Genomic DNA, 27,809 nt, shown 5'->3' with positions numbered 1-27,809 from the left:
GTGCTTCGCCTTTATTTAACGAAAGTCAGCTTGGGAAGATTCGTCCTTTAAACAATCTGTGAGATAAAAAATTTGCTCGAATTTTGTTAATTATTTTAACAACATTCATAAGATGTTCAAAGGACAATATTTTGGCACATAACGATTCTTGATGTATGATGCAGTGATAATACAAAAAGTTCGGAAAGGATTCATCTTTCTTGCAATGGGAAATGAATCCATTATTGCGGCCCACCATTGCTGATGCACCATCAGTAATTATTGCTGATAACTTGTGTAAAGGCTTATTAATTTCTGTTGAGTAATTTTTAAAGATATTATAAATATCTTCATCCCTTGTTCGCTCTTGCATTCAAAGTAACTTTAATAGTTCTTTCATACTAAAATCACTGAATACCATTCTTATCATTACTGCCAATTACGCTATATCTGATATATCTGTTGACTTGTCTAATTGTAATGAGAAATACTTACATTCTTCCAAATCATTTTTCAACTGACTTTGTAAATCTGTTGAAATCGCCTGAATTCTTCTTGTACTTGTATTGTCTGACAACGGCAATCTTGTATTGCTGAAATTTTAGTTAATTAAAATTTCTTTTTCTTAACTCGGGTTTAGCCGAATAACTAACCTTAAAAGAACTGCGATTGGTTTTGTAATGACGTTCGACGTTTTTTTTCTTTTTTTTTGCCACTGACACAATACTGTTGCATATTAAGCAAATACATTTCTCTTTACTTTCGATAACAAAGTAGTCTTCTTCCCAATCTTTGTTAAAATAAGGGGGTTCGTTGTGTTTTATTTAGATTACTCATTTTGGGGTAAAATGTTTATATACAAGAAAAAACAAAAAAACATAACGATAGCATCTGATGACAACAGTACGAGTTTACAATGGCAGCACGCGGTGATAACTAATACCATACTACTAATACAATAGAGCCGTTGGAGACATGATTATAATAGGCGTGATGGATTAGACAGAGGTGTGTGCAGCAAATTTAGCGAATTTCCCACTACATTAGCAAGATTTTAAAAACTAAAGTAACTTTTTTTTTCTTTATTTAAGATTTAATTTTTTTTTTCATTATTTTAACACTGCCGCGGGCACAAGGTTGGAATCCGTCGTACAGTATCTTCTGAATCACTAAAATTTAGGGTTTATACAAAAACCGAATTTTTAAAAAACCGGTTTTAGAATTTTTACCCCAAAATGGAGATAAAGGATATTTATAGTTTATTTTAAAACTTTTGAATTTACTTAATATTTATAACATTTCAAAAATATAAAATTGACCAATGTCTACACAAAACAAAACAAAAACAAAAAAAAAAAAAGCAAGCTAGAATATCATATTAAACTATAAAATTTACTCCATAGAAAACCATAAAGAAAAAGGAACAACAATGAATGCCTACAAAATATTATTTTATTTCTTATTTTTCCTAAGAAAATATGATTTTAGAAAGCAAAGAATGCCTATAGATCTATTGCTCAACCGTGTCCTTATTTTGCACATAAAATTGTCAGAAATAGAAAAAAAACTCACACACTTGCTACTGATTCGTGAGTTGGGTTTAATCGTCTTTAAAGCATTAAATAATAAATCTAAATTTTTAGTTCTTCTGTTTGTACCCTCTAATACTAAAAACTCCTTCTTTAGTGTCTTAGGACTGGACGAAGTCACTTTTTCAAGTTCTTAAAGATACTTATGTAATCGATCTCGCGCGACCCGATTTTGGTGGGCTGTAACTCGCGAATAGTGGCTTGTAGAAGTATGGTTCCTTTGACTTTTTTGCTTCTATGGATATGCTCTACAGCTCTGATAAGGTCCCAACCGTCCTATTCAGAGCTTGAATTTGAGCCGATTGAACGCTTTCTAGGCGTAGAGAGATTTTTTGTTTTGCAGTTAGTTTTATGAAACTTAGTATTTAACAATATTCCAGTTTTATGCCAGAGACGATTTTCTGTCAAAATGTTGATGTTTTTAATCAAGTAATCAATTAATTTTTATGTTTTAAGTGTAGGCTCAAAAACCGTTGTTTTTTTACTTGGGAAAACCCGGTTTTTAAATTATACAAATTTCCTCAAAAAACCGTTTTTCAAACCGACAAACCCTACTAAAATTGTTGTATACGAGTGCCTATACAAAAAATATTTGTTACTTGCAGAGCCAAAAGTACCACTGTGGTGCGTTTTGACATTATTATTATTTTAATGGAAATGCCTTCCACGTATGCTGAAATGTCACCAGACAAAACTTGATTATATTTGGACTGATAAATATCCTTCTAGACGACATTAAATAGGGGAGTATTTTAATTTCGATCATCTACTTCTACAGTAGTAGAGTGGTCGCCAACCGGTAGTCTGTGGACTACTGATGGTTCGCGAGAAAATTTGTGGTCCGTGAAGAAATTTGGACATTAATCGACTCAAAGTAACGCGAAGTATTAAAGAAGAAATGCAAAATGCTTGGTTCCTTTTTCTCAATCATTGGGTTTTTTCCACCGAATCTAAAACCAAGAACGAAATGACTATTATCAATAAATAATAATGTCAATAAATCAATAAATAATGTTTTGAGTGGTTGTCGTCCTTCGTGGAAAAGAGACAAGAATTCCAAACAAGCAGCAACAAACTTCATAATAATAGAAGGGTTGCGGCAGAAGTTTTCATCTGTAAAACGTGAACGTCGAACGTCGAACGCCGCATACAAGATAGTGGCGCTCGACGTTCGACGTTCATGTTTTAAAGATGAAAACTTCGGTCGCAACCTCGCTAATTTGTTATAATTAAACAAGTGAATTTCATATTAATAAAGTAAAATGAAGCTTTTATGGTCATTGTACATATTAGTCCAGGATTATTTTAGTTATTTTCATTATTGAAAATTCAAGTCGCCTGCTGTTTGTGGTTCCTGGATTGGAATTAAAAAAATGTATACGAAAAAGGACTCAAACATGGTTTTGTATAGTCTTAAATTTTCAATAATGAAAATAATTTTATGATCATTATTCTATAGATGTTTATATCGTTTAAAAAAATTCATGACAGTGGTCGGTGAGGTCAGTAAGGTTGGCGACCACTGATCTAGTACGTATTCTAAAATTAGTCAAAATTACTGAAACCATTTAGAATATTTCCATTTCTTGCATATTTGACATTTATAATACAATTTAGTTTACTTTACATAGGCTTTATAAGTTGATCCATTTTAATCAGTCCACTGGAATAATTAAAAAAATACACACACAGCAAAAAAAAAGAAAAAAAAAACATTGAACCAAAAATGTTAAGACTTCAAGAGGACCACAGGATAGGGATGTCGATTCATCATAGATGACGCTACAATCGCTGAAAACGAAATCAACTTCATTTTTTATAAATGATAATCTAAATTTTTTTTACTGATTATGATGATTCTATATCAAAAGCCAACAAACTTTTATCTAAAACGTTTTCTCGAAAGATGCACTATCAGAAGTTATGAACGTTTGAAGTTTTATGCAGCCGCCACATAGTTCAAGTGTAAATCTGTAAAGTTCATTTGGTAAAAAGAAAAATGCTTAAAAATCATTAAAAAACTTATTATTTAATGGAATCATTCTTTTTCTTCAAATAATGAACTGACACAAAAACTAGTGTCACAGCCTGTTAAAGCCAAGTTCGTGATAGAGAATTTGAAGATAGAGATCTTGATTCCATCAAATAATAGCTTCCTAATGATATATTTTTTTAGTATTTTTCTTTATTTTTCAATGGACTTCACATATGTGTGAAATCCGCGATTTTTACGCCGATGTCGGAAAAATCTTTGTAAATAACTCCGATGAAAAATAACACTCTTGGTGAGAAGTATATCGGAGGTCACCGATTGTTTTCACATTGTGGTGGGAAAGTTGACAGTTACTTGATCGGAATGCACCGCGTCAACTGAAGTCGATCACGTGACTCATTTCCCACGAATAACGTATAAAAGCTCGAGTCCCCGAAAGCTCCGGGCGATCCCTCGGAAGTTATACTTGGTATATGTGCCATATTTGTCTTCATACTCCGGACCGAAAGGTCCAACCACAGCCATTTGAACTTCCATCGCCATTAACGAACATATTCAACGAACGCATATTAGACATATCCGCATAGAGGTATCTGTACTTTTGAGAGCTTTGTGAACTCTCTCTCAGACTAGAGGTAAAGCTATTAGAGCGTCCCTTTTGTACAGTGAATTCATTTAATCGCATTTAACCCATGTATCCTAGCTTAGTTATATAAATAAATGCTTGTTTTGTTTTTAAACCTGTCTCCTGTCTCTGAAGGACACCTGCCGACTTACCGACGCACTCCCCACTCAAATTTTTGCCCTCCTAGCCATCCGACAAGCCGAGAACGGGTTTTACCAACCTGTTGCAGAGTAAGTGGTCATTTGGGATGAGCCCAGTGGCCCACTGCTAATCTCACATATGTACCGATACCTCGTACAGACAGTATAAAATTTCAAATGCTCATATCTTTTGAAAAATATTTACGATAAAACTTAATTTGTTTTTGATGTAGAATCATAATATTCAATAAAAAAAATTGGGGTTACCATTTAACAAAATGAAGTTGACTCAGTTTTCACCGATTCTAGCGCCACCTATGATAAAACCTATAGTCCTATCTTATGGGCACGCTTGAAGTCTAACACTTGGTTCAATATTTTTGAAGGATGCGTATTTTTCGAATTATTCAATGGATTGATTAATTAAAATGGACCTCCCTATAGATGCTTATATAATTTTCAAGATTATCATAAATATATAATTATTCAATCAAAAAATATCATCTAAAGTAATTTAATGAAAAAATTATTAAAGTACAAGATTTGTTAAGAACTACTTTCTGATAAGGGTTCTAAGATCTTATTTACAATGTCACTCACTGTGACATTTTCACCAATTATCAGTAGTGGAAAAGATTTATTTAGAAAATTTATCCTTACTCCTCATATCTAATTTAAAAATTGATTGAACCTTGCATTATCTGACAGTGAAGACAGTTTATACTTAGCTATTAAGAATTTGAAATTTGAGCAAATAACTTCATAAAATTATGGATTTGTCTCAAGAAAATTGGTATTGAAATATCTGTTCTGATAAAGGAGTTTCTCAAAATTATTCTATTCCATTTGATATTCTATCAGATGCAATAAAATATTCAAGAAACAAGCAGTGTTCATGTCCAAAATCATCTGGAATCCAGGAAAGTGTAAAAGAAGTTGTGCATTTATTTTTTTGATAAAATCTGATATAGCATAACATGAAAACTTTGTTGTGTAAAGAAGCCTAATGTAACTGCACAATATTCTGCAATAATGTTAAAAGATTAGTTGAAAAAAAATCAAAGAGTAAAGGCTAAAATGACAAAATCTGGCTAAATTACTTTATCACAAGAAAAAAGTATTATACTTAGATTACAGGAAATGAAATAAATGCTGAATTGATAAATCATGCACTATATTTGAGTTATCTTTCATACATGACTTTATATCATCATCTATGATTAAGAAAGTGACAAAAATAATTATTTCAGATTTTGATTTGAACTAAATTATACTATCCTTAACAGCATAAAACAAAACTTTTTATATTATACATATCAATAAATTTAAGTTGATAGAATTTCTTGTTCAATGTATTTCATCAGAAAGAAAACACTTTAAAAATCAGTAAAGAATTAAGTTCAATTTCAAACAAATCATTCAGTTTAAAAAGAGTCATTTTTATTATTTTTCAAAAATTCTGTTAGTAGGACAGATGTGATATTTTCTCATTTCTTGTTATCTTTTCATTATAAGGAATTTATTATGTTGTTTTATGAATAGTTTGAATGTTATCAAGTGACAACATGAAAACAAATTTAATTTCAATTGAAAGAGTTTGAATTCATGACACACTTGGGACAAATTCCCAGACTGCTTCCCTTATTACATAAATAGTGAATGGATTTAAGTAAGGAAATTATTCTGTATCCACAGCTTTAATGATTAATTCTATTAGTAAACAGATTTCTTGTGGTGGATACAATTAAGTCCAATTTTATAACACTGGTCAACAATTCAAAATATTCTGCTAAAATTATACATCAATATGTTTTAAATATTTTATTTATAGTTTGTAGCCATNTCTGCTAAAATTATACATCAATATGTTTTAAATATTTTATTTATATATTTAATTATAAATAATATCAAATACAATAAGATTAGTGAAAGATTTTTCACTATCTTAATATAAAAAATTAAATATTTACATATTTATGAATATATTATATTTTATTCAAATGATATATTAGGATATAAGTTCTCATTCATTTTACTCGTTTTGTAGTGATATTTCTATGTAAATATATTCTACTTTTAAATGTAAATATTTAATATGCTCAATAAATTAAAATCGCTTAATGAATTTCAATATCTTCCTGTTATTTTATATTTTTATTTAGTATAATTGATTCTAGCATTTTTAAAATAAATACGATTTCTTTTAAAAAAATATAAAACTGACTAATTTTTAATATTGTAAATATGAAGTTAAACTTTATGTTAATGAATTGAATATAAAGATATTCAAATCTCTTAAAGTAAAATGAAAACAAATGCTTTTGATTACACTTTACTATAGATTATAAAATATATACTGTGTTATAAATAAAATTTTTATACTTTTTAATTCCAGTAAAGTTATTATTATTATATAAAATATATTTGCAATTTAAGAAGAAAAATATATTTTTTTTATTGCATTTTAAGCAAGCCTTCAATAATTTTAAATTTGATTTTGTTCTATTTGGAATTCTCTATTTGCATTTCATTCAAATCTTAGGAGGACAGACTAGACATGACCAGATGGCTGACTTCAGAAAAGTGTTTGCAATGTCAACACTGTCATCAGCTGAAAATACATTTGATTTTTATTTTATTTAAATGTATTTTCTAAATTAAATTTTTAATTTTGCAATATTAAAAATATATGTAATTTTGTGTTTATGTATTAAAAACAATTTCATTATAAAATTTTAATATTTCAAATTTATCTGTACAAATAATTTTAAATTAATAATATGGCACAGAATCAAATAATCTGGAATAACCTAGTTCCATTTGACACTGGTTAGGCATTGAGAGCCAATTTTCAACTATCATAGAGTCTACAGATTCATCTATCTGGTCCTATTTAGTTTATGCTTAAGAGAAACTGAAGAAGCTTAAATATCAAAGGCAAAAATAATTTTTGAGTGTTAATTACACAGAAAAAACAAAAATAAAACTTAAACAAACATCTCTTTTATTGTGAAATAACTGAATAGATTTCTAAAACAAATAAACATACATTTAAGTAAACACTTAAAATGTTTAATATTAATGACTATGATGCTGGCTGGTATTATAAATTGCAATTGGGCTTACTTAATAGATTCATTTCAATTCTCTTGTTTATACAATATAATAATTTTGTGATTAATAATTATTTTAAAATATATACAATCACCTGCCGACTTACCGACGCACTCCCCACTCAAATTTTTGCCCTCCTAGCCATCCGACAAGCCGAGAACGGGTTTTACCAACCTGTTGCAGAGTAAGTGGTCATTTGGGATGAGCCCAGTGGCCCACTGCTAATCTCACAATTTATTTCCTTCTTGTTCCAGATATATTTGATTGATTGGCTTCCTGTCTGACCTGCCTTGCTTAATCTATTGCTGATTTCCAAATCTAACTTTCCGTCTTCTCTAAAGATTGTTTCCAAGTATGAGAACTTATTGACATGTACTAAGCATTTGTTATCAAGTTTTCTCTCTACTAATATAGCCATAACCTTTGTTTTCTCATAGCTGATTGACATACTGAAATTCCTGCAACTTTCCTCTAAATTATTTAAAGATTGCTGGAGTCCTTGAGTTTATTGCTTAGTAGGACAATGTGTCTGCATAAAGTAAAGAACCAATATTTATATTTCCCAAACTAAAATTTGAAAATAGTTTTGATTCTTTTATTAAATTATCTATGAAAATTATGAATAATAAAGGGGACAAAGTACATCCTTGCCTCACCCCATTTTACTTGGAACCAGTAGGACACAAACCAGTCATCTATTTGTCCTTCTATCCTTAGAGCTGATTTGCAATTCCTATACAAGCTTTGGATTTCCCTGAGTAGAGAACTTCAAAAAGTAATCCTCTAGGCACTTTATCAAATGCCTTCTCCAGATCAACAAATCCCAAATGTAGTTTCTTGTTATATTACCATGCTTTCTCTGTAATTGCCTTANATATATATATATATACATACATACATACACATAAGATGATTCAAAAGAGGTGGATAAAAGTGTCATTTACACTAAAAATTTTTTATTACACTCCTGTCTAATTCTCAAGTTATAAAGAAAAATCTTTATTTCAAATCAGTTTATTATTTTAATATTTTTTCAACATTAACATTATTACAAACCACCACAGTTCACTATTGATTAGTTTTCTTATTTGTATGGGTGCTATATTGATTTTGTTATCTTTTAATCACTTTAATCCTATTATTAGGTTGATTTTTCTCACAGCAAACAATCCTGGTTAGATGATGAATGATTTTATTCTGGCATATTTTAATTAATTTTACAACAAATTGCATTTCAGGCTAATGTTTTGTTTTAGCCCCTCTTCAGTGCTATTATTTATTAGTTTAGAAACATTATATTTTAGTTAACTAACACTTCAAATTCATCATTTTGTTTCAAAGTCATTTTTCAAAAAATTCATGTTTGAAAATGACAAGAAATGTTTCTGTCTGTTCAATACTAATTGCAATACAGAATGCTGCTGAATATAAACTTAACACTTCTGCAAATAATGTGACAGCAGCCAATTTATTTTGTTTTGTTGTTTTTCAGAGCTAACTAGCCTTAAAATCATAAATGATTTGACAAAGATTTTTTTTAATACAACTTGGTTACCTTTGAGAATTAGACAGAGGGTGATTGTTAACTTTTTTACTGTAAACTGAATAGATTGATTGTCCCAAAAACTTTTATCCACCACTTTTGATTCACTTTGTTTATATATTATTATTTATTGTAAATCTTTAATTATTTGCATTTTAGGAAAAATAATCAATTCTCCATATAAAAAAGTAAAATTTTTGTGAGTATATAGCAGGGCTTCTTAAATGGGGTCGCTTAGCAAAATCTTGGGGTTGAGAGATTTTAATGCAAAATATTGAAAATAATTTGTGAGAGTTTTAAAATGGCACACTTTGTGTCATAGGTTTCATGAATTGTGCTTTGTTTCACTTCTGGTGCAGAGAGACAATGATTCAGCAACACTGTAGTGTAAACTAGTGTAGTACTTTTCAGTGTATTCAGTTCTCTCTTTTCTATTGTAACACAAGTTTGAACTGTAGTAGTACACCATTATTGTTTTTGCAAATTTGTATATATCTTTATTTTATATTTTTTTGGGTCGCAAAAAAATCACAATTATAAATGGGGTCATGAATAAAAAAAAGTTTAAGAAGCCCTGGTATATACAGTATATATATGCAAATAGAAAGTAATATCAATATATTACTTTCAGTTTGCATATTCTGAAATAAGTTTGAATTAAGAGGATTTTAAAAATGAAATATATAAAAATAATGAGCAATTATTTATTGTGACATTGTCACAATGCCAGGCTGCAATTTTAATCATATTTTTAATTTATTTAATTTAAAATATATGCTCTCCACCTCAAATTACTGGTGGCTGCCCCTGTACATCATACATTTCCTTTAGCAATAGAGTCATCCTGGTCATCTATCTAACACCTTTCAGGAGAAGATTTTTAACTGAAATAAAATGACTTCCAGTTTGCATTGAAAGTTCATATATAGTTAATTGGGACCTTCAGTTTCTAAGGTTTCCTTATCTGGTCTCACTTGGTAAGACAGATGGATGAATGACAGTGGGAATTTATAAGTCTACAATTTTTTCAAATTGCAGTCTGATAATAAATTGTCATGACATTCAGTTTCAAAACTAAGAAATCTTGTGGGTCTTTTGGACAAAATTATCATAATGCAAATTTCTCAGTTTTTCTAATCTCTACACTTTTAAAATTGTAAAGATCAGAAACAAATAAACTTTAATATAGAATACAGTTATTATTTATATTTTATCAAAAAATTTAGCTTATTTACTTTAAGATTAATAAATTTTCATTTTTTTCTTTTTATCTTTTAGAGGAAAAGAGAATTAGAAATTATTTATGCCATTAAAAAAGTACAAGTGCTGAAAATTTAATTAATAACATTATTCTAAAATAAATGTTGGTTTTCAGAGAAATATTATGTTCAGTCATAGACTCATTATTACCACCACTTATTAGTAAATTTTAAGATTCACAAGACTGTTTCCTTTATTATGAGAATATTTTAAAATCTTTACAAGTATTAAAAATATGATATACCATATTTCTGTGCACATTACCTGCAACAATATATATCCTGTACTCTAAGTGATGTTGAAATCATTACCTTTACCAGTATGCAGCCTAAAAGACTATTTTAAAAATCCTTTCTCATTAGTTTAATTTCTGTTAGCAGTTTTTTGTAGATGTAGTTATAAAATATGTGAAATAAATAAAACCCAAAATATTAAATATTAAAAATTTTAAAATTCATAACATAATATTTCCAAATGTTATGAATTTGAAAACTGATTGCTCAGCTTCTATTCTCTATATGGAACTTACATATGGTAAAGTTGTTGATCAGCTTCTAACTAGTTCTCCAGAGAATCATTTTATAAAGAGGAAGAATTTTCAGACACTTATCAGCCTTGAAAGTACATATACAGCCTCCTATATTTCAATCAATAATTGCTTTATTGGGGTTAAAACTACTTATTCTATTTGATAGAAACAAATAGGAATGTGAAATAATATCAATTAAAGTATAGATTGATAGATAGAAAATAAACAGGCAAAGACTAAAAAATGCATGATATAGTTCTAAATTCAATGTTTTCAGGAAAAATCAGGATGACAGATGTGTGTTACTATGATATGTAAAGAATTTTCAAATTTCCTCAAATTAAAGATGCTTTTAGTGATTTTGACAGAGAAAAAACCTCCAACTACTCAATAAATTTCTAGTTGCAAATTAGCATATAAGCTTAGCAGCTTCATATTATATATTTAATCTTAAATAGATTTTTATGAAAAATCTACAAAAATACAGTAAGCAGATGCATTATTTTAAATACTTAATAATTATATTGCTTTATATATCCATGCTATAAACCATAATAAAAAAACTAAATAATAAAGAATTCTACTGTTTTTTTATTATTATTAACATAAACAATGAAGTCTAAAAAGTACTTTGCTAAAATATTTGATTAAGTTGAATATTTGATTTTAATAAATCTATTAATTAAACATATTGTATGAATGATTTTATTCTTTTCAATATTTTAATAAAAATTTTTTATTATATTCAAAATAATCTTTTGATAAAAAATTATTCTGTAGTCCTATACAACTCTTATTGGCATCAATGTAATATTGGAAAATTATGAAAAAAATGAATAAAAATAAAAGATTGACTTAAAATTTATATCATACTTTTCTTATTTTATATTAAAAAAGTTTTTTCATGACTTGATTATGATTCTACTTAATTGATCAATCACTATAATTTATATTTTTAAGGGATTTTATAAAATTTAAATAGTTTTTGTGAATGCATGAGGAATAATGGAAAACACGTTTCACTAGAAAAATCACTTTTACTTGTAAAAGACTAACTTAATGGCACATACTTTTAGTTTTAATAAATCTAATTTGTTGATAAAAGCTTAATTAAGTTAATAATCTAGCATAGGGATTTGTAATATTGTTTGCTTGTCAATTCCTTTTCAAAAGTATATGTAATTTTTCAATTCCTTTATGTACTGATACATAATAGAATATATAACAAATAAGATAAGTTAAAAAAATCAATAATAATAAGAGAAGTCTAAGATTAAATTAAAAAAATCAAATAGGACATTATATGTTTTTATTAAATATACATCAAAATTCAAATTTGTGTTTTATTTTACTAAACTTAAAAGATATAATATTATGATAAGTTATAAAGATTAAAAAATTCTTTAAACTCTACAATTTTGCCTTTGTAAATGTATGAAAACACTTTCAGTTGTTCAATAATCCAAAAATAGAATTCTAACTTTATTTTATCTGGTTGGTTACATACATTGCTAAATGTATTTTGGGCCAACTTTCATTTTATGGCCCATCTTCAATAACTCTAAAATTATTTAATATATATATATATATATATATACAAAGTTATTTGAATTATAATAAATATAAGTTCTTTACATTGTATTGCAGCAACCATACAATTAAATATAAATACAAATACATGCAAATACATGAAATAAAATATTAACACCACCAATACATTAAAAATGAATAATAATGCAAATACATTAAAGCAAAAATGCTTTGGACTTAACAAATCATCAATATTTAAAACCAAACTTCATGTTAGATAAAATTATAACATTATTGAATAAATTTGGTTTAATAAGTTTCTAGAATTATTCCTAATCACTAGACAGAAATGATGTCATATCACTTTGTGGTAATTTGCATTCCTTCACTAGTATTCAAAGTATTTCCTTTGATAAATTTTTTAAATTTTCTTTTATATATATTGTTCTCATGATGTAAGATATTTATATAATTTTTATCTATTGTACATCCTGTCTGTTCTGTATGGTAACAACAAGATGATTGTTTATATTTAAGGATGTATAGCAGCTTCATGCTCTTTTAATCTTTTATCTAAGTTCTTCCTGTTTCTCTTATATAATAATATAGGAATTGATATGTGTATTATAATTTATAAACTATACCCGCACTGTCTGTTTTTATTTTTTATTTATTACATAATATAGGAGCAAAACATTTGTGTATTTTATTTGAACATTTTTCAAAGTTAAATAGTTTTAATATAAGCAAATTTAATATAAATTACTTCTTTTTTTATATTTTTTACATCATATCTATGAAAAAGAAAGTGATTGTACTATTTTTTAAATATAAAATATGAGTAGTTATTTAATAAGTATTTTTATTAACTTTATTATTTCTTGCATTATGTCTTTTTCATATGTTGTTCTATTAAAAGTTTGTTTTTTTCAATTCCATAATATATGTATTCTTTTTAATTGTACATGGGTAACTTGAATAGAAACCTATTACTTTTTTAACATTACAAATTTTTTTAAAAATTTTACATGTAAATCTATTTGGTTCATTTAGAATTGTAATATATAAGAAATTTAATTCATTATCAATCTCTTCTTCAATATCAAACTTAATATTTTTATCTGTTTTTTTGACTATCTTACATATTGTACTACTTTTGATTTACTGGGAGTTAAAGAAGCTACAGTATATATAATAAATAATACATCTTTAAATGCAGTCATTTCCATATTTAAAGCCAGTAATATATTGTAAAAATCACATGTTATGCACATGTTAACTGAAACCTATTTCCTATTAATTTAAATAGAAAAAATTTTAAAGTATTATAACATCAACCAAAATGCCAAATTTCCTAACATGTCTCTGAAACACTGTAAAATACCTGTATATAAGTAATAAACTATTATGTTAGAATTTAAAATGCTTAAAACGTTTTTTATAAAGTAACTTGTATGGTCTATATTACATACTGTTAACACATTAACATTACATTTGTTGACACTTGCATACTTTTTCATTTTAATATATGATTTCGAAGTTCTACTAACTGTATTTGGAATGTAACGAGACATTCCCTAATTATCATTTTGTTAAAACATTTTATATTTATGTTCTAAAAATTCAATGATGTATTTTTAAATATAAATTTAAGTTTTATTCATTTAAATTTAAAACAATTTGAACAAACATATAACCTGATGATGATTCCTAATAGTGATAAAAAATGTTAGTTTGTTTACTAAATTCATTGCTGGAAGCTATGTTGATTATTCTTTGATATAAATTTTTTTAAGTTAAACATTGTATTAAGAAATATGTATGCTGTATTAAGATTAGGATTAAAAATCAAGAAACAATCTATTGATGTTCTTCAAGGTTTGTGATAACAAAAATAAACTTGTCCAATGAACTCAAAACAATCTCTTGTAATTTATTGACTCCCCAAATAAATTAATGGGGGAGTCAGAACTTCAGGGATTACTAGCAGCCAGGTTGGGAACCCATGATCTAATGAATGTATCTCTTTTCCTCAAATTCAAAAATATTCATAATAATAAATTTATAGTTCAAGGAAATTATTTATATAGTATTATTATAAATGAAACAGAATGCTTTCATTATTTAATATTCATCTAGAAATAATTTTATACCATATTTTTGCAGAATGACCAGAATGCCACATAAAAATGGGAGACCAGAATGTGAGAAACCCTGGGGTTTCTGGTATTCTGGTTTAACTGTAACTAAAATATAAAATTAATCAGATTTAAGAAAAGTAGTTGTTAATTAAATGTTAAAGAAAATTTTCTTCTGAGTACAAAATGATAACAATATTGTAATTGACTGACTTAAAATCAGGAAGAGAATTTTTGTTTATAAGACAAAGACAATAAAACAACTAAGGACTTATTGACATTACAGTAGAGCGTTGTTTATCTGAAAGTCCGTTATCCAAAAGAATTCCAGTCGGCAAATTTAAATTTTCGCTAGTGCTGTGGCGCTGCAATCTGTGGCTATATCTTGGGTTACTCCAATATTTTTTTGTTGATGTGTATGTTTTAGCTGGCAGCACTGGCACTTTTGTGTGGTGTTTTTCTGAGGACTGTGTCATGTTGAATCGAACGTTTTTGATACTANATATATATATACATACATACATACACATAAGATGATTCAAAAGAGGTGGATAAAAGTGTCATTTACACTAAAAATTTTTTATTACACTCCTGTCTAATTCTCAAGTTATAAAGAAAAATCTTTATTTCAAATCAGTTTATTATTTTAATATTTTTTCAACATTAACATTATTACAAACCACCACAGTTCACTATTGATTAGTTTTCTTATTTGTATGGGTGCTATATTGATTTTGTTATCTTTTAATCACTTTAATCCTATTATTAGGTTGATTTTTCTCACAGCAAACAATCCTGGTTAGATGATGAATGATTTTATTCTGGCATATTTTAATTAATTTTACAACAAATTGCATTTCAGGCTAATGTTTTGTTTTAGCCCCTCTTCAGTGCTATTATTTATTAGTTTAGAAACATTATATTTTAGTTAACTAACACTTCAAATTTTGTTTCAAAGTCATTTTTCAAAAAATTCATGTTTGAAAATGACAAGAAATGTTTCTGTCTGTTCAATACTAATTGCAATACAGAATGCTGCTGAATATAAACTTAACACTTCTGCAAATAATGTGACAGCAGCCAATTTATTTTGTTTTGTTGTTTTTCAGAGCTAACTAGCCTTAAAATCATAAATGATTTGACAAAGATTTTTTTTAATACAACTTGGTTACCTTTGAGAATTAGACAGAGGGTGATTGTTAACTTTTTTACTGTAAACTGAATAGATTGATTGTCCCAAAAACTTTTATCCACCACTTTTGATTCACTTTGTTTATATATTATTATTTATTGTAAATCTTTAATTATTTGCATTTTAGGAAAAATAATCAATTCTCCATATAAAAAAGTAAAATTTTTGTGAGTATATAGCAGGGCTTCTTAAATGGGGTCGCTTAGCAAAATCTTGGGGTTGAGAGATTTTAATGCAAAATATTGAAAATAATTTGTGAGAGTTTTAAAATGGCACACTTTGTGTCATAGGTTTCATGAATTGTGCTTTGTTTCACTTCTGGTGCAGAGAGACAATGATTCAGCAACACTGTAGTGTAAACTAGTGTAGTACTTTTCAGTGTATTCAGTTCTCTCTTTTCTATTGTAACACAAGTTTGAACTGTAGTAGTACACCATTATTGTTTTTGCAAATTTGTATATATCTTTATTTTATATTTTTTTTTGGGTCGCAAAAAAATCACAATTATAAATGGGGTCATGAATAAAAAAAAGTTTAAGAAGCCCTGGTATATACAGTATATATATGCAAATAGAAAGTAATATCAATATATTACTTTCAGTTTGCATATTCTGAAATAAGTTTGAATTAAGAGGATTTTTAAAATGAAATATATAAAAATAATGAGCAATTATTTATTGTGACATTGTCACAATGCCAGGCTGCAATTTTAATCATATTTTTAATTTATTTAATTTAAAATATATGCTCTCCACCTCAAATTACTGGTGGCTGCCCCTGTACATCATACATTTCCTTTAGCAATAGAGTCATCCTGGTCATCTATCTAACACCTTTCAGGAGAAGATTTTTAACTGAAATAAAATGACTTCCAGTTTGCATTGAAAGTTCATATATAGTTAATTGGGACCTTCAGTTTCTAAGGTTTCCTTATCTGGTCTCACTTGGTAAGACAGATGGATGAATGACAGTGGGAATTTATAAGTCTACAATTTTTTCAAATTGCAGTCTGATAATAAATTGTCATGACATTCAGTTTCAAAACTAAGAAATCTTGTGGGTCTTTTGGACAAAATTATCATAATGCAAATTTCTCAGTTTTTCTAATCTCTACACTTTTAAAATTGTAAAGATCAGAAACAAATAAACTTTAATATAGAATACAGTTATTATTTATATTTTATCAAAAAATTTAGCTTATTTACTTTAAGATTAATAAATTTTCATTTTTTTCTTTTTATCTTTTAGAGGAAAAGAGAATTAGAAATTATTTATGCCATTAAAAAAGTACAAGTGCTGAAAATTTAATTAATAACATTATTCTAAAATAAATGTTGGTTTTCAGAGAAATATTATGTTCAGTCATAGACTCATTATTACCACCACTTATTAGTAAATTTTAAGATTCACAAGACTGTTTCCTTTATTATGAGAATATTTTAAAATCTTTACAAGTATTAAAAATATGATATACCATATTTCTGTGCACATTACCTGCAACAATATATATCCTGTACTCTAAGTGATGTTGAAATCATTACCTTTACCAGTATGCAGCCTAAAAGACTATTTTAAAAATCCTTTCTCATTAGTTTAATTTCTGTTAGCAGTTTTTTGTAGATGTANTCTATAAAAATTTCACCTGTTGACCTACTTAGTACGTCGCCAAGTATTGGTAGATCAGAATCAGATTATACCATAAAGTCAGATTCTTTATCGTTTCTGCAGCTCGAGGAACCTTGACATCCAATATCTAGTTTGTAAATAGTGGATAAGAGGACAGTGTTCCACTTTTTACTTCAGAAGTAAATTAAGTTCTGTGTTAAAAAATAAAATATTCTTTCTTATCAAATTTTGCATCTTTATTAATAATTGACAGAAGAATAAGGATAAGAGAATTTTCTAATTAGTCAAAATTTATGAATTTCAGACGAATTTTTCGCTATAAATTTCAAAAATTCATAACATAATATTTTCAAATGTTATGAATTTGAAAACTGATTGCTCAGCTTCTATTCTCTATATGGAACTTACATATGGTAAAGTTGTTGATCAGCTTCTAACTAGTTCTCCAGAGAATCATTTTATAAAGAGGAAGAATTTTCAGACACTTATCAGCCTTGAAAGTACATATACAGCCTCCTATATTTCAATCAATAATTGCTTTATTGGGGTTAAAACTACTTATTCTATTTGATAGAAACAAATAGGAATGTGAAATAATATCAATTAAAGTATAGATTGATAGATAGAAAATAAACAGGCAAAGACTAAAAAATGCATGATATAGTTCTAAATTCAATGTTTTCAGGAAAAATCAGGATGACAGATGTGTGTTACTATGATATGTAAAGAATTTTCAAATTTCCTCAAATTAAAGATGCTTTTAGTGATTTTGACAGAGAAAAAACCTCCAACTACTCAATAAATTTCTAGTTGCAAATTAGCATATAAGCTTAGCAGCTTCATATTATATATTTAATCTTAAATAGATTTTTATGAAAAATCTACAAAAATACAGTAAGCAGATGCATTATTTTAAATACTTAATAATTATATTGCTTTATATATCCATGCTATAAACCATAATAAAAAACTAAATAATAAAGAATTCTACTGTTTTTTTATTATTATTAACATAAACAATGAAGTCTAAAAAGTACTTTGCTAAAATATTTGATTAAGTTGAATATTTGATTTTAATAAATCTATTAATTAAACATATTGTATGAATGATTTTATTCTTTTCAATATTTTAATAAAAATTTTTTATTATATTCAAAATAATCTTTTGATAAAAAATTATTCTGTAGTCCTATACAACTCTTATTGGCATCAATGTAATATTGGAAAATTATGAAAAAAATGAATAAAAATAAAAGATTGACTTAAAATTTATATCATACTTTTCCTATTTTATATTAAAAAAGTTTTTTCATGACTTGATTATGATTCTACTTAATTGATCAATCACTATAATTTATATTTTTAAGGGATTTTATAAAATTTAAATAGTTTTTGTGAATGCATGAGGAATAATGGAAAACACGTTTCACTAGAAAAATCACTTTTACTTGTAAAAGACTAACTTAATGGCACATACTTTTAGTTTTAATAAATCTAATTTGTTGATAAAAGCTTAATTAAGTTAATAATCTAGCATAGGGATTTGTAATATTGTTTGCTTGTCAATTCCTTTTCAAAAGTATATGTAATTTTTCAATTCCTTTATGTACTGATACATAATAGAATATATAACAAATAAGATAATTTAAAAAAATCAATAATAATAAGAGAAGTCTAAGATTAAATTAAAAAAATCAAATAGGACATTATATGTTTTTATTAAATATACATCAAAATTCAAATTTGTGTTTTATTTTACTAAACTTAAAAGATATAATATTATGATAAGTTATAAAGATTAAAAAATTCTTTAAACTCTACAATTTTGCCTTTGTAAATGTATGAAAACACTTTCAGTTGTTCAATAATCCAAAAATAGAATTCTAACTTTATTTTATCTGGTTGGTTACATACATTGCTAAATGTATTTTGGGCCAACTTTCATTTTATGGCCCATCTTCAATAACTCTAAAATTATTTAATATATATATATATATATATATACAAAGTTATTTGAATTATAATAAATATAAGTTCTTTACATTGTATTGCAGCAACCATACAATTAAATATAAATACAAATACATGCAAATACATGAAATAAAATATTAACACCACCAATACATTAAAAATGAATAATAATGCAAATACATTAAAGCAAAAATGCTTTGGACTTAACAAATCATCAATATTTAAAACCAAACTTCATGTTAGATAAAATTATAACATTATTGAATAAATTTGGTTTAATAAGTTTCTAGAATTATTCCTAATCACTAGACAGAAATGATGTCATATCACTTTGTGGTAATTTGCATTCCTTCACTAGTATTCAAAGTATTTCCTTTGATAAATTTTTTAAATTTTCTTTTATATATATTGTTCTCATGATGTAAGATATTTATATAATTTTTATCTATTGTACATCCTGTCTGTTCTGTATGGTAACAACAAGATGATTGTTTATATTTAAGGATGTATAGCAGCTTCATGCTCTTTTAATCTTTTATCTAAGTTCTTCCTGTTTCTCTTATATAATAATATAGGAATTGATATGTGTATTATAATTTATAAACTATACCCGCACTGTCTGTTTTTATTTTTTATTTATTACATAATATAGGAGCAAAACATTTGTGTATTTTATTTGAACATTTTTCAAAGTTAAATAGTTTTAATATAAGCAAATTTAATATAAATTACTTCTTTTTTTATATTTTTTACATCATATCTATGAAAAAGAAAGTGATTGTACTATTTTTTAAATATAAAATATGAGTAGTTATTTAATAAGTATTTTTATTAACTTTATTATTTCTTGCATTATGTCTTTTTCATATGTTGTTCTATTAAAAGTTTGTTTTTTTCAATTCCATAATATATGTATTCTTTTTAATTGTACATGGGTAACTTGAATAGAAACCTATTACTTTTTTAACATTACAAATTTTTTTAAAAATTTTACATGTAAATCTATTTGGTTCATTTAGAATTGTAATATATAAGAAATTTAATTCATTATCAATCTCTTCTTCAATATCAAACTTAATATTTTTATCTGTTTTTTTGACTATCTTACATATTGTACTACTTTTGATTTACTGGGAGTTAAAGAAGCTACAGTATATATAATAAATAATACATCTTTAAATGCAGTCATTTCCATATTTAAAGCCAGTAATATATTGTAAAAATCACATGTTATGCACATGTTAACTGAAACCTATTTCCTATTAATTTAAATAGAAAAAATTTTAAAGTATTATAACATCAACCAAAATGCCAAATTTCCTAACATGTCTCTGAAACACTGTAAAATACCTGTATATAAGTAATAAACTATTATGTTAGAATTTAAAATGCTTAAAACGTTTTTTATAAAGTAACTTGTATGGTCTATATTACATACTGTTAACACATTAACATTACATTTGTTGACACTTGCATACTTTTTCATTTTAATATATGATTTCGAAGTTCTACTAACTGTATTTGGAATGTAACGAGACATTCCCTAATTATCATTTTGTTAAAACATTTTATATTTATGTTCTAAAAATTCAATGATGTATTTTTAAATATAAATTTAAGTTTTATTCATTTAAATTTAAAACAATTTGAACAAACATATAACCTGATGATGATTCCTAATAGTGATAAAAAATGTTAGTTTGTTTACTAAATTCATTGCTGGAAGCTATGTTGATTATTCTTTGATATAAATTTTTTTAAGTTAAACATTGTATTAAGAAATATGTATGCTGTATTAAGATTAGGATTAAAAATCAAGAAACAATCTATTGATGTTCTTCAAGGTTTGTGATAACAAAAATAAACTTGTCCAATGAACTCAAAACAATCTCTTGTAATTTATTGACTCCCCAAATAAATTAATGGGGGAGTCAGAACTTCAGGGATTACTAGCAGCCAGGTTGGGAACCCATGATCTAATGAATGTATCTCTTTTCCTCAAATTCAAAAATATTCATAATAATAAATTTATAGTTCAAGGAAATTATTTATATAGTATTATTATAAATGAAACAGAATGCTTTCATTATTTAATATTCATCTAGAAATAATTTTATACCATATTTTTGCAGAATGACCAGAATGCCACATAAAAATGGGAGACCAGAATGTGAGAAACCCTGGGGTTTCTGGTATTCTGGTTTAACTGTAACTAAAATATAAAATTAATCAGATTTAAGAAAAGTAGTTGTTAATTAAATGTTAAAGAAAATTTTCTTCTGAGTACAAAATGATAACAATATTGTAATTGACTGACTTAAAATCAGGAAGAGAATTTTTGTTTATAAGACAAAGACAATAAAACAACTAAGGACTTATTGACATTACAGTAGAGCGTTGTTTATCTGAAAGTCCGTTATCCAAAAGAATTCCAGTCGGCAAATTTAAATTTTCGCTAGTGCTGTGGCGCTGCAATCTGTGGCTATATCTTGGGTTACTCCAATATTTTTTTGTTGATGTGTATGTTTTAGCTGGCAGCACTGGCACTTTTGTGTGGTGTTTTTCTGAGGACTGTGTCATGTTGAATCGAACGTTTTTGATACTAGATAAACTTCTAAAGTATCATTTTTTTTTGTTTTTATATTTTTCAATATATTTATTTCGTTTGTAAAAAATAAAGAAATAATTTTTAATGATACAATAGCCACGATTATTATTTTAAAAAGTTTACATTAGGCTTAACATCGACGAAAATTCAACGTGAAGCGACACGCAACGGAGAAAAATTTCAACACGGGATAGGTTAATATATTTTTTCATATATAATCGGTTATCCAAACAACCCCAGTCCCCAATTGATTCGAATAAACGACGCTCTACTGTAGTAGTAGTAGTAGTAGTAGTAGTAGTTAGTGTGGGCTACACTGACCATCTACCCTGATCTTAAAAATAACATCTTCCTCTCAAATTTCACACAAAGCTGATGTTAATTGGTGCAAGCTCAGATAATTTACAGCAAGTTTCTTAAATTTAATATGTTTATTTTTGCATTTATGAATCAAATAATAATACACATAAAAAGTCATCTTCAGAATTCCAACAGTATTTTACATGGTTAGAGAGAAGACAAAATGAAGAAACTAAACATATAATCATACTTTTTGAAGCTGACAGTTTCACAGTTTTAGAGTAAAAACTTGTTTGTTTTTTTAATGTGCCCTGTAGAGAGGGATGTATAACCTCACTTAAACCAGCATGCTTGTTTTTACCATACGGAAATATCTGATTTCATGGTCTTCCTGGATAGATCTGCATGCCAACCATTCCGTGAAAACATGATATTAAATAATTATTTTTATGATTTATCAAATATATTGCTTGTTAGAAGCTCACTAAATATTAAACTGTGTTCATTTTTGAAGTTATGTAGCTCATTTATTAATTTTATATTTAATATGCATTATTCATCTAGTTGATTATTTAATATTAAATAATACACAAATATTTTTATAAACATTTTACCTTGTTAGCCAAATCCAATAAGTCACTGCTGTTACCACTAATAGAACCTCCTGCTGCTTCAATTAATTTCTGTAATGTATTAGGTTCTGGACTGAGATCACGTGCACCAGAGTCAAATTCCCAACTTTCATGCTTTCCAGATGCAGCACCTAATAAGAAAAAAAATTTACTTTTATTAAAAAAACTTAAATATAAGTACAGCCTTACTCTGGTATCCAAACTCATGTATCTGAATTGAATAATCTTAATAATATACTGTAAAAATTTGAACTGAAAAATTAAAAAGTCAACTGTAAAAATTTGAAAATTACACTAGTAAAAGTAAGGAATAGAAAGTGATTCTGTTCCTAATGTATATTTTGGTTTATTTTAATGGCATTCTGTCTGTGTTCTATTGCGGTTCAGTATATTCTTATTAGCTTATTCACAACAGTTCATTTAAGTAGGCTTACTATTTTGTTTGTTTACTGTATTTACTTGCATATGAGATTTTTATTAATTTTTCACTGCTTCAAAAACCTAGGTCATCCTATACATGTGAGTGGAGGATTTTGCATTTTTGCAATAATTTTTGTGAACCATGTAAAATGAACCATGTTATTTGCATTTTTTAGCAAATGATCACCCTCTGGTGTTTAAAAACAAAAGTATTTTATCTGGGTCATTTGAATCATTCTTGTGTATTGTCAGGAGTAAAAATGAATAGCATCAGGAAAAACAAAGCTTTTGAATTGAATTCCAAAATTTCATGGGAGCCCGATATAAGTTTTAATTCATTCCCATGTGAAAACAGATGATTATTTGGAAATAAAAATCAGAGAAACTCATAAGTATAATTGACGGAGAGTGGATTCGACTGTTAAAAATTGGCAAAAAAGGTTTCCGATTGTCCAGCTTTACATGAACAAATTATGTTGTTGATTTTACATGATTTTTCTTTAAAGTTTAAAATGCCAGTAATTTTTGTGGGACAATGTGTGCATTTACCTGCATTTGATAATATTTTATTTGTGATTAAACTAGTTAAAATTAGAATTGTATTAATAAATCTAATTTTCTTTACTTTGATCTTTAAAGTCATACCTCATCCTATATGCGAGGTCATCTTATACATGAGTAAATATGGTATTTTCATTGTTATTCTGTTTTTATACAGTAATATTTTGATATAAAATGTACAATATGATTACAATATTTCTATTGTTGTCTGCTTCATATTAAAGAAATCACAGTTCATATATAATTCATAATAGGGGATACTATACAAACTTATTCATTGCATTACTGTTTACAAATGTATCATTTAGTTACTCCAAAGTGTTTATTAGTAAGGCAATTTAATGCTGTAATGTTTAATATCATACTGAAATTGTAAAATTTTATGTCAACTGGTTTTTTACAGTGTTTTAGTGTTCATTTGAAGAAATTGGATGAGGTTATTCAAATGGATCTTAAATAAGTTAGAATATTTTCTATACGAAATAATAGAAAAAATTTCCCAGTATCTGATTCCTAATATTTAAATCATTTTCAAGAATACATTAAATGTGGGACATGGATTTATTTGCTTATATGCTTATACAGATAAGATGGTTCAACTTCAGTTCAGGAACCAAACTGTCCTTCTAAGCTTAAGTTCTGGGTGAAAGAAGTAATTTTTTTACATATAGAAAAGAAAACATTAAATCAATAAAAATAACTGTATTTCTAAAAATTTTAAAAAGATGAAATATAAAAAAAGTCTGAGCTAAAATACTCAACTGGCACCAATTTCAAGGTAACAAATTACAACAATAAACAGTTAACACCACAAAGATGTTTATTTTACTCTGATTGCTTTTTTCCATTTTCTTATCCATATGCATTTCACCTTCTTTCTTTGGCCTCATCAGTGGATAACAATACTCATTTTACATTGGTGCTCTTATACCATATAAACCTAACCCAGCATCCATCTAATGACATTCCATTATTGACAAGACTATGTCTTGTTTATAAAATCGCATTGCCTGTTGTGTTACCAACTAAGAGGTATGAAGGAGTGCATGTGAGGAGTTGCAATTTGGCACAGAATATTAGGTGCCCAAATGATGCACGCATAAAAAAAAAACCAGACTTGTAGGTACTCAGGGGACCGAGAACAGAGTCAAAATGAAATACAAAAGGCAATTCTCTCTACAAACAGGCAAACTGAAGTCAGGTAGGGGAGAGTGCTACCCACAGTTGTTCTAAAAAGTGAACTCTGACCCTAGGACTGAACACGTAGTATTTTTTTTTGTTAAATAAAATTTGTAATATAAGTTTGTAAATTTGGGAGTGCTTCAAATATGAAATTAAAACAGAGTTTTATGTCGTTACAAGTAGGCTTTTTAACATTATCTAGTATAGTAAAATTGTGGAACCGATAAAAATTTGACATTATATTAGGGTTGTTGTTACATCCGATGACGTTATCAGGTTAAACTGTACATTGTTTCATGCAAAATAAAAAAATAATTTTGGATGATACAATAACCACGATTATTTTTTTCAAAAACAGGAAATTTTCGTTACACACTGACAAAAATTCAATCCAGGCCAACACGCAACGGAGAGAAATTTCAAAATTGGATAGGTTAATTTCATCGAAAATGCATTGTGGACAACCAGCAAAGTTTGAATGACCGCACCCAAAAGCAACAATACCTAAGAAGGTTGGAGAAAGAGAACAAGACCCACCTTGAGCGTCAAAGTGATTCCACTTAGTAGCAAGTCTCTGAGACACAGTCTTGTCCCAAATACGGTTTGCCGTTTTACTTGTTTAAATTTATATTACTTTCATATTATAGTATATTAAAGTGTTCTTTAACTCATATTTAATTATATTAATTTCTTTATACAATATTTTTATATTATTTTTATTAATTTTACAATCATATTTGTTACAATGTTAGAACTAAGAAGATTCTTTATTCCTTAATCATATTGCTGCTTCATGTTCTTTTAGTCTTTTTTCCAGCTTCCATTTTGTTTTGCCTATGTAGCATTTTGGTTGAGAACACATACATGAGAGTTTATGTACTATTACTGCTATGTCCAGTTGCTGTTTTTTTCTTTGTTAAAAATAAAATTAAAATGAATTTGATAACCTATTTTTTGAGATGGTGTGATAAGTGTAGAAAGATCATTAATTTAAATTTACTTTTATATTTTTCATAAAAACTATTTATATAAAAAAAGAGGACATACATTTTAGTTATTTTTTCATTATTTACATTATATCTATTACTTATGAAATTGTCATACCACTTACTAAGTGGTAATTTTGTTTACATTTGATATAATATACATTTTTTCAAAAAAATATTTTATTAACATCCATATTCTAATTCATATTTGTAAATAGTACAAAAATACATTAACAGTAATGAGTTTTTAATTTGTTCTTTCACTATTTTGAAGATTAATAACTTGTAAGTAATAATTTTGGATTGCTTTCTAAAACATTTTTAACATTTTTGAATTTGTATAAATCATTATTATACCATTTTATATTTCCTAACATTATATGTGAGTTAGAAATATTCAAAATTGTTACACAATCCAAAAATATTACAATATTATTTTTAATTATTTTTATTACTAAACCATATTATATAATATCTAACCTTGACTAGTATCACTGCCAGTTGGCCAATGACCAGTGCTCCCACTTCCTGGAGCAGGTGATGTTTGTTGTGGTGGTGCTACATGAATATCTGTAGTATTAGTTCTATGCTCTGGATCTTGAAGTTGGTCTTGCATTGTAAGTGCATTAATCTCATTCATTAATTGCATTCGTCTTCTTAAAAATTCACTGTATGATATACGACCCTGCTCATCAGCTCCAAGTTGTTCCATAATTTCTTCAACACAATGTTCCAAATTTAACTGACGACAAACTGCTAACAAATCTTGGCTACAAATAATGAAAGATAAAATATATTTTAAAAGATGATATATTCTTTAATATTTATATAATCTCATAATAAATAACAATTTTTAATATTAATTACAAATCCACATTTATATACATACATACACATTAACAAATATTGTTAATTATTAAAACCAATTTCTCTTTCAATTTTTTTAAAAAGAAATTTTGTGAAAGAAATGTGAAAATATATCTGATTCATAAACTATAATATAGATTTAATTGAATACATAAGGGAATGAAGAAGAAAGTCTAAAAATTTTCAATTTTATTAAAATACAAATTTCAAATAATAATAATAATAATAAGCTTAAATTTTGTTAAATTATGAGAAATTCCTCTATTTTTCACAAAACAATATTTGTTTAAAAGTTAAAATTATATGTAGTATCTACCATCTGTTATGAAATTTTATTAAAAAATAATTTTTTTATATTAAACAAGAGTGATACTATACCAGGGTAAAGTAAACAACAAATGTACCGGGGAGCCTGTTACAGGTGTGCTTCTCTAAAAAAAAGTGTTACAAATGTTTTCGAACTTGGAAGTTCATCTCCAGGTAACAAATAACTGTTAAAGTCACACGGAGACAGCCCCACTAAATGCTTTCTTATATTCTCACAGACTAAGGAATTCACCGACTTGCCCCTACTGCGAGGCTCAGGAGACGACTCTTCATTTCTGGCTGCAATGCCCTCATCATGCAAGAGCCCACCACAAACTGAACACAATACTGAACATAAACATGCCACAAGTCCGCACTTTGCTTCCCATTTATGAGCCTTTGGCCACCAATACTCCCTGCCAACACACGAGAAGGGCTTGAAACTTACGTCACTAGCTCCAATCGCTTCCATTGACCAATGAATGCAGTCTATTCAGAGAAAGAGCCTACATGGCTAGCATCTCCATAAAAACCGAAGAAAGAAGAATCACTATATAATGTGATAGCTAAGAAAAAGAATATTTGTATCGCCTATAGAAGGTGCGCTACAATTTTTGATATTTTACGGAATGGAAAAGACACTCCCAACAAAGAACAACTCCCAGGGGTGTACACCATCCCAATTATGGACCATAGATGGGACAGAAGATGGTCTACG

The 27,809-nt window shown here is 27.1% G+C and overlaps 1 protein-coding gene across 2 annotated transcripts in view; it reads right to left on the bottom strand.

Annotated features, from left to right (window-relative positions):
• LOC111628220 (colorectal mutant cancer protein-like) overlaps nucleotides 1-27,809 on the bottom strand; it is an 87,486-nt gene that overhangs the window by 37,648 nt on the left and 22,029 nt on the right. For both annotated transcript variants that reach the window (XM_023371960.1, XM_023371961.1), the window contains exons 2-3: nucleotides 26,399-26,688; nucleotides 22,752-22,900 (exon numbers count right to left, since the gene is read on the bottom strand). In XM_023371960.1, coding sequence (XP_023227728.1) covers nucleotides 22,752-22,900; nucleotides 26,399-26,688 — 439 coding nt within the window. The remainder of the gene's footprint in view (nucleotides 1-22,751; nucleotides 22,901-26,398; nucleotides 26,689-27,809) is intronic.

This window comes from Centruroides sculpturatus, unplaced genomic scaffold, assembly GCF_000671375.1.
Source record: "Centruroides sculpturatus isolate CEXI.00-Female unplaced genomic scaffold, Cexi_2.0 scaffold458, whole genome shotgun sequence".
Taxonomy (NCBI): domain Eukaryota; kingdom Metazoa; phylum Arthropoda; class Arachnida; order Scorpiones; family Buthidae; genus Centruroides; species Centruroides sculpturatus.
The sequence above is the reverse complement of the archived record's forward strand: the minus strand, read 5'-3'. Positions and strand labels throughout refer to the sequence as shown.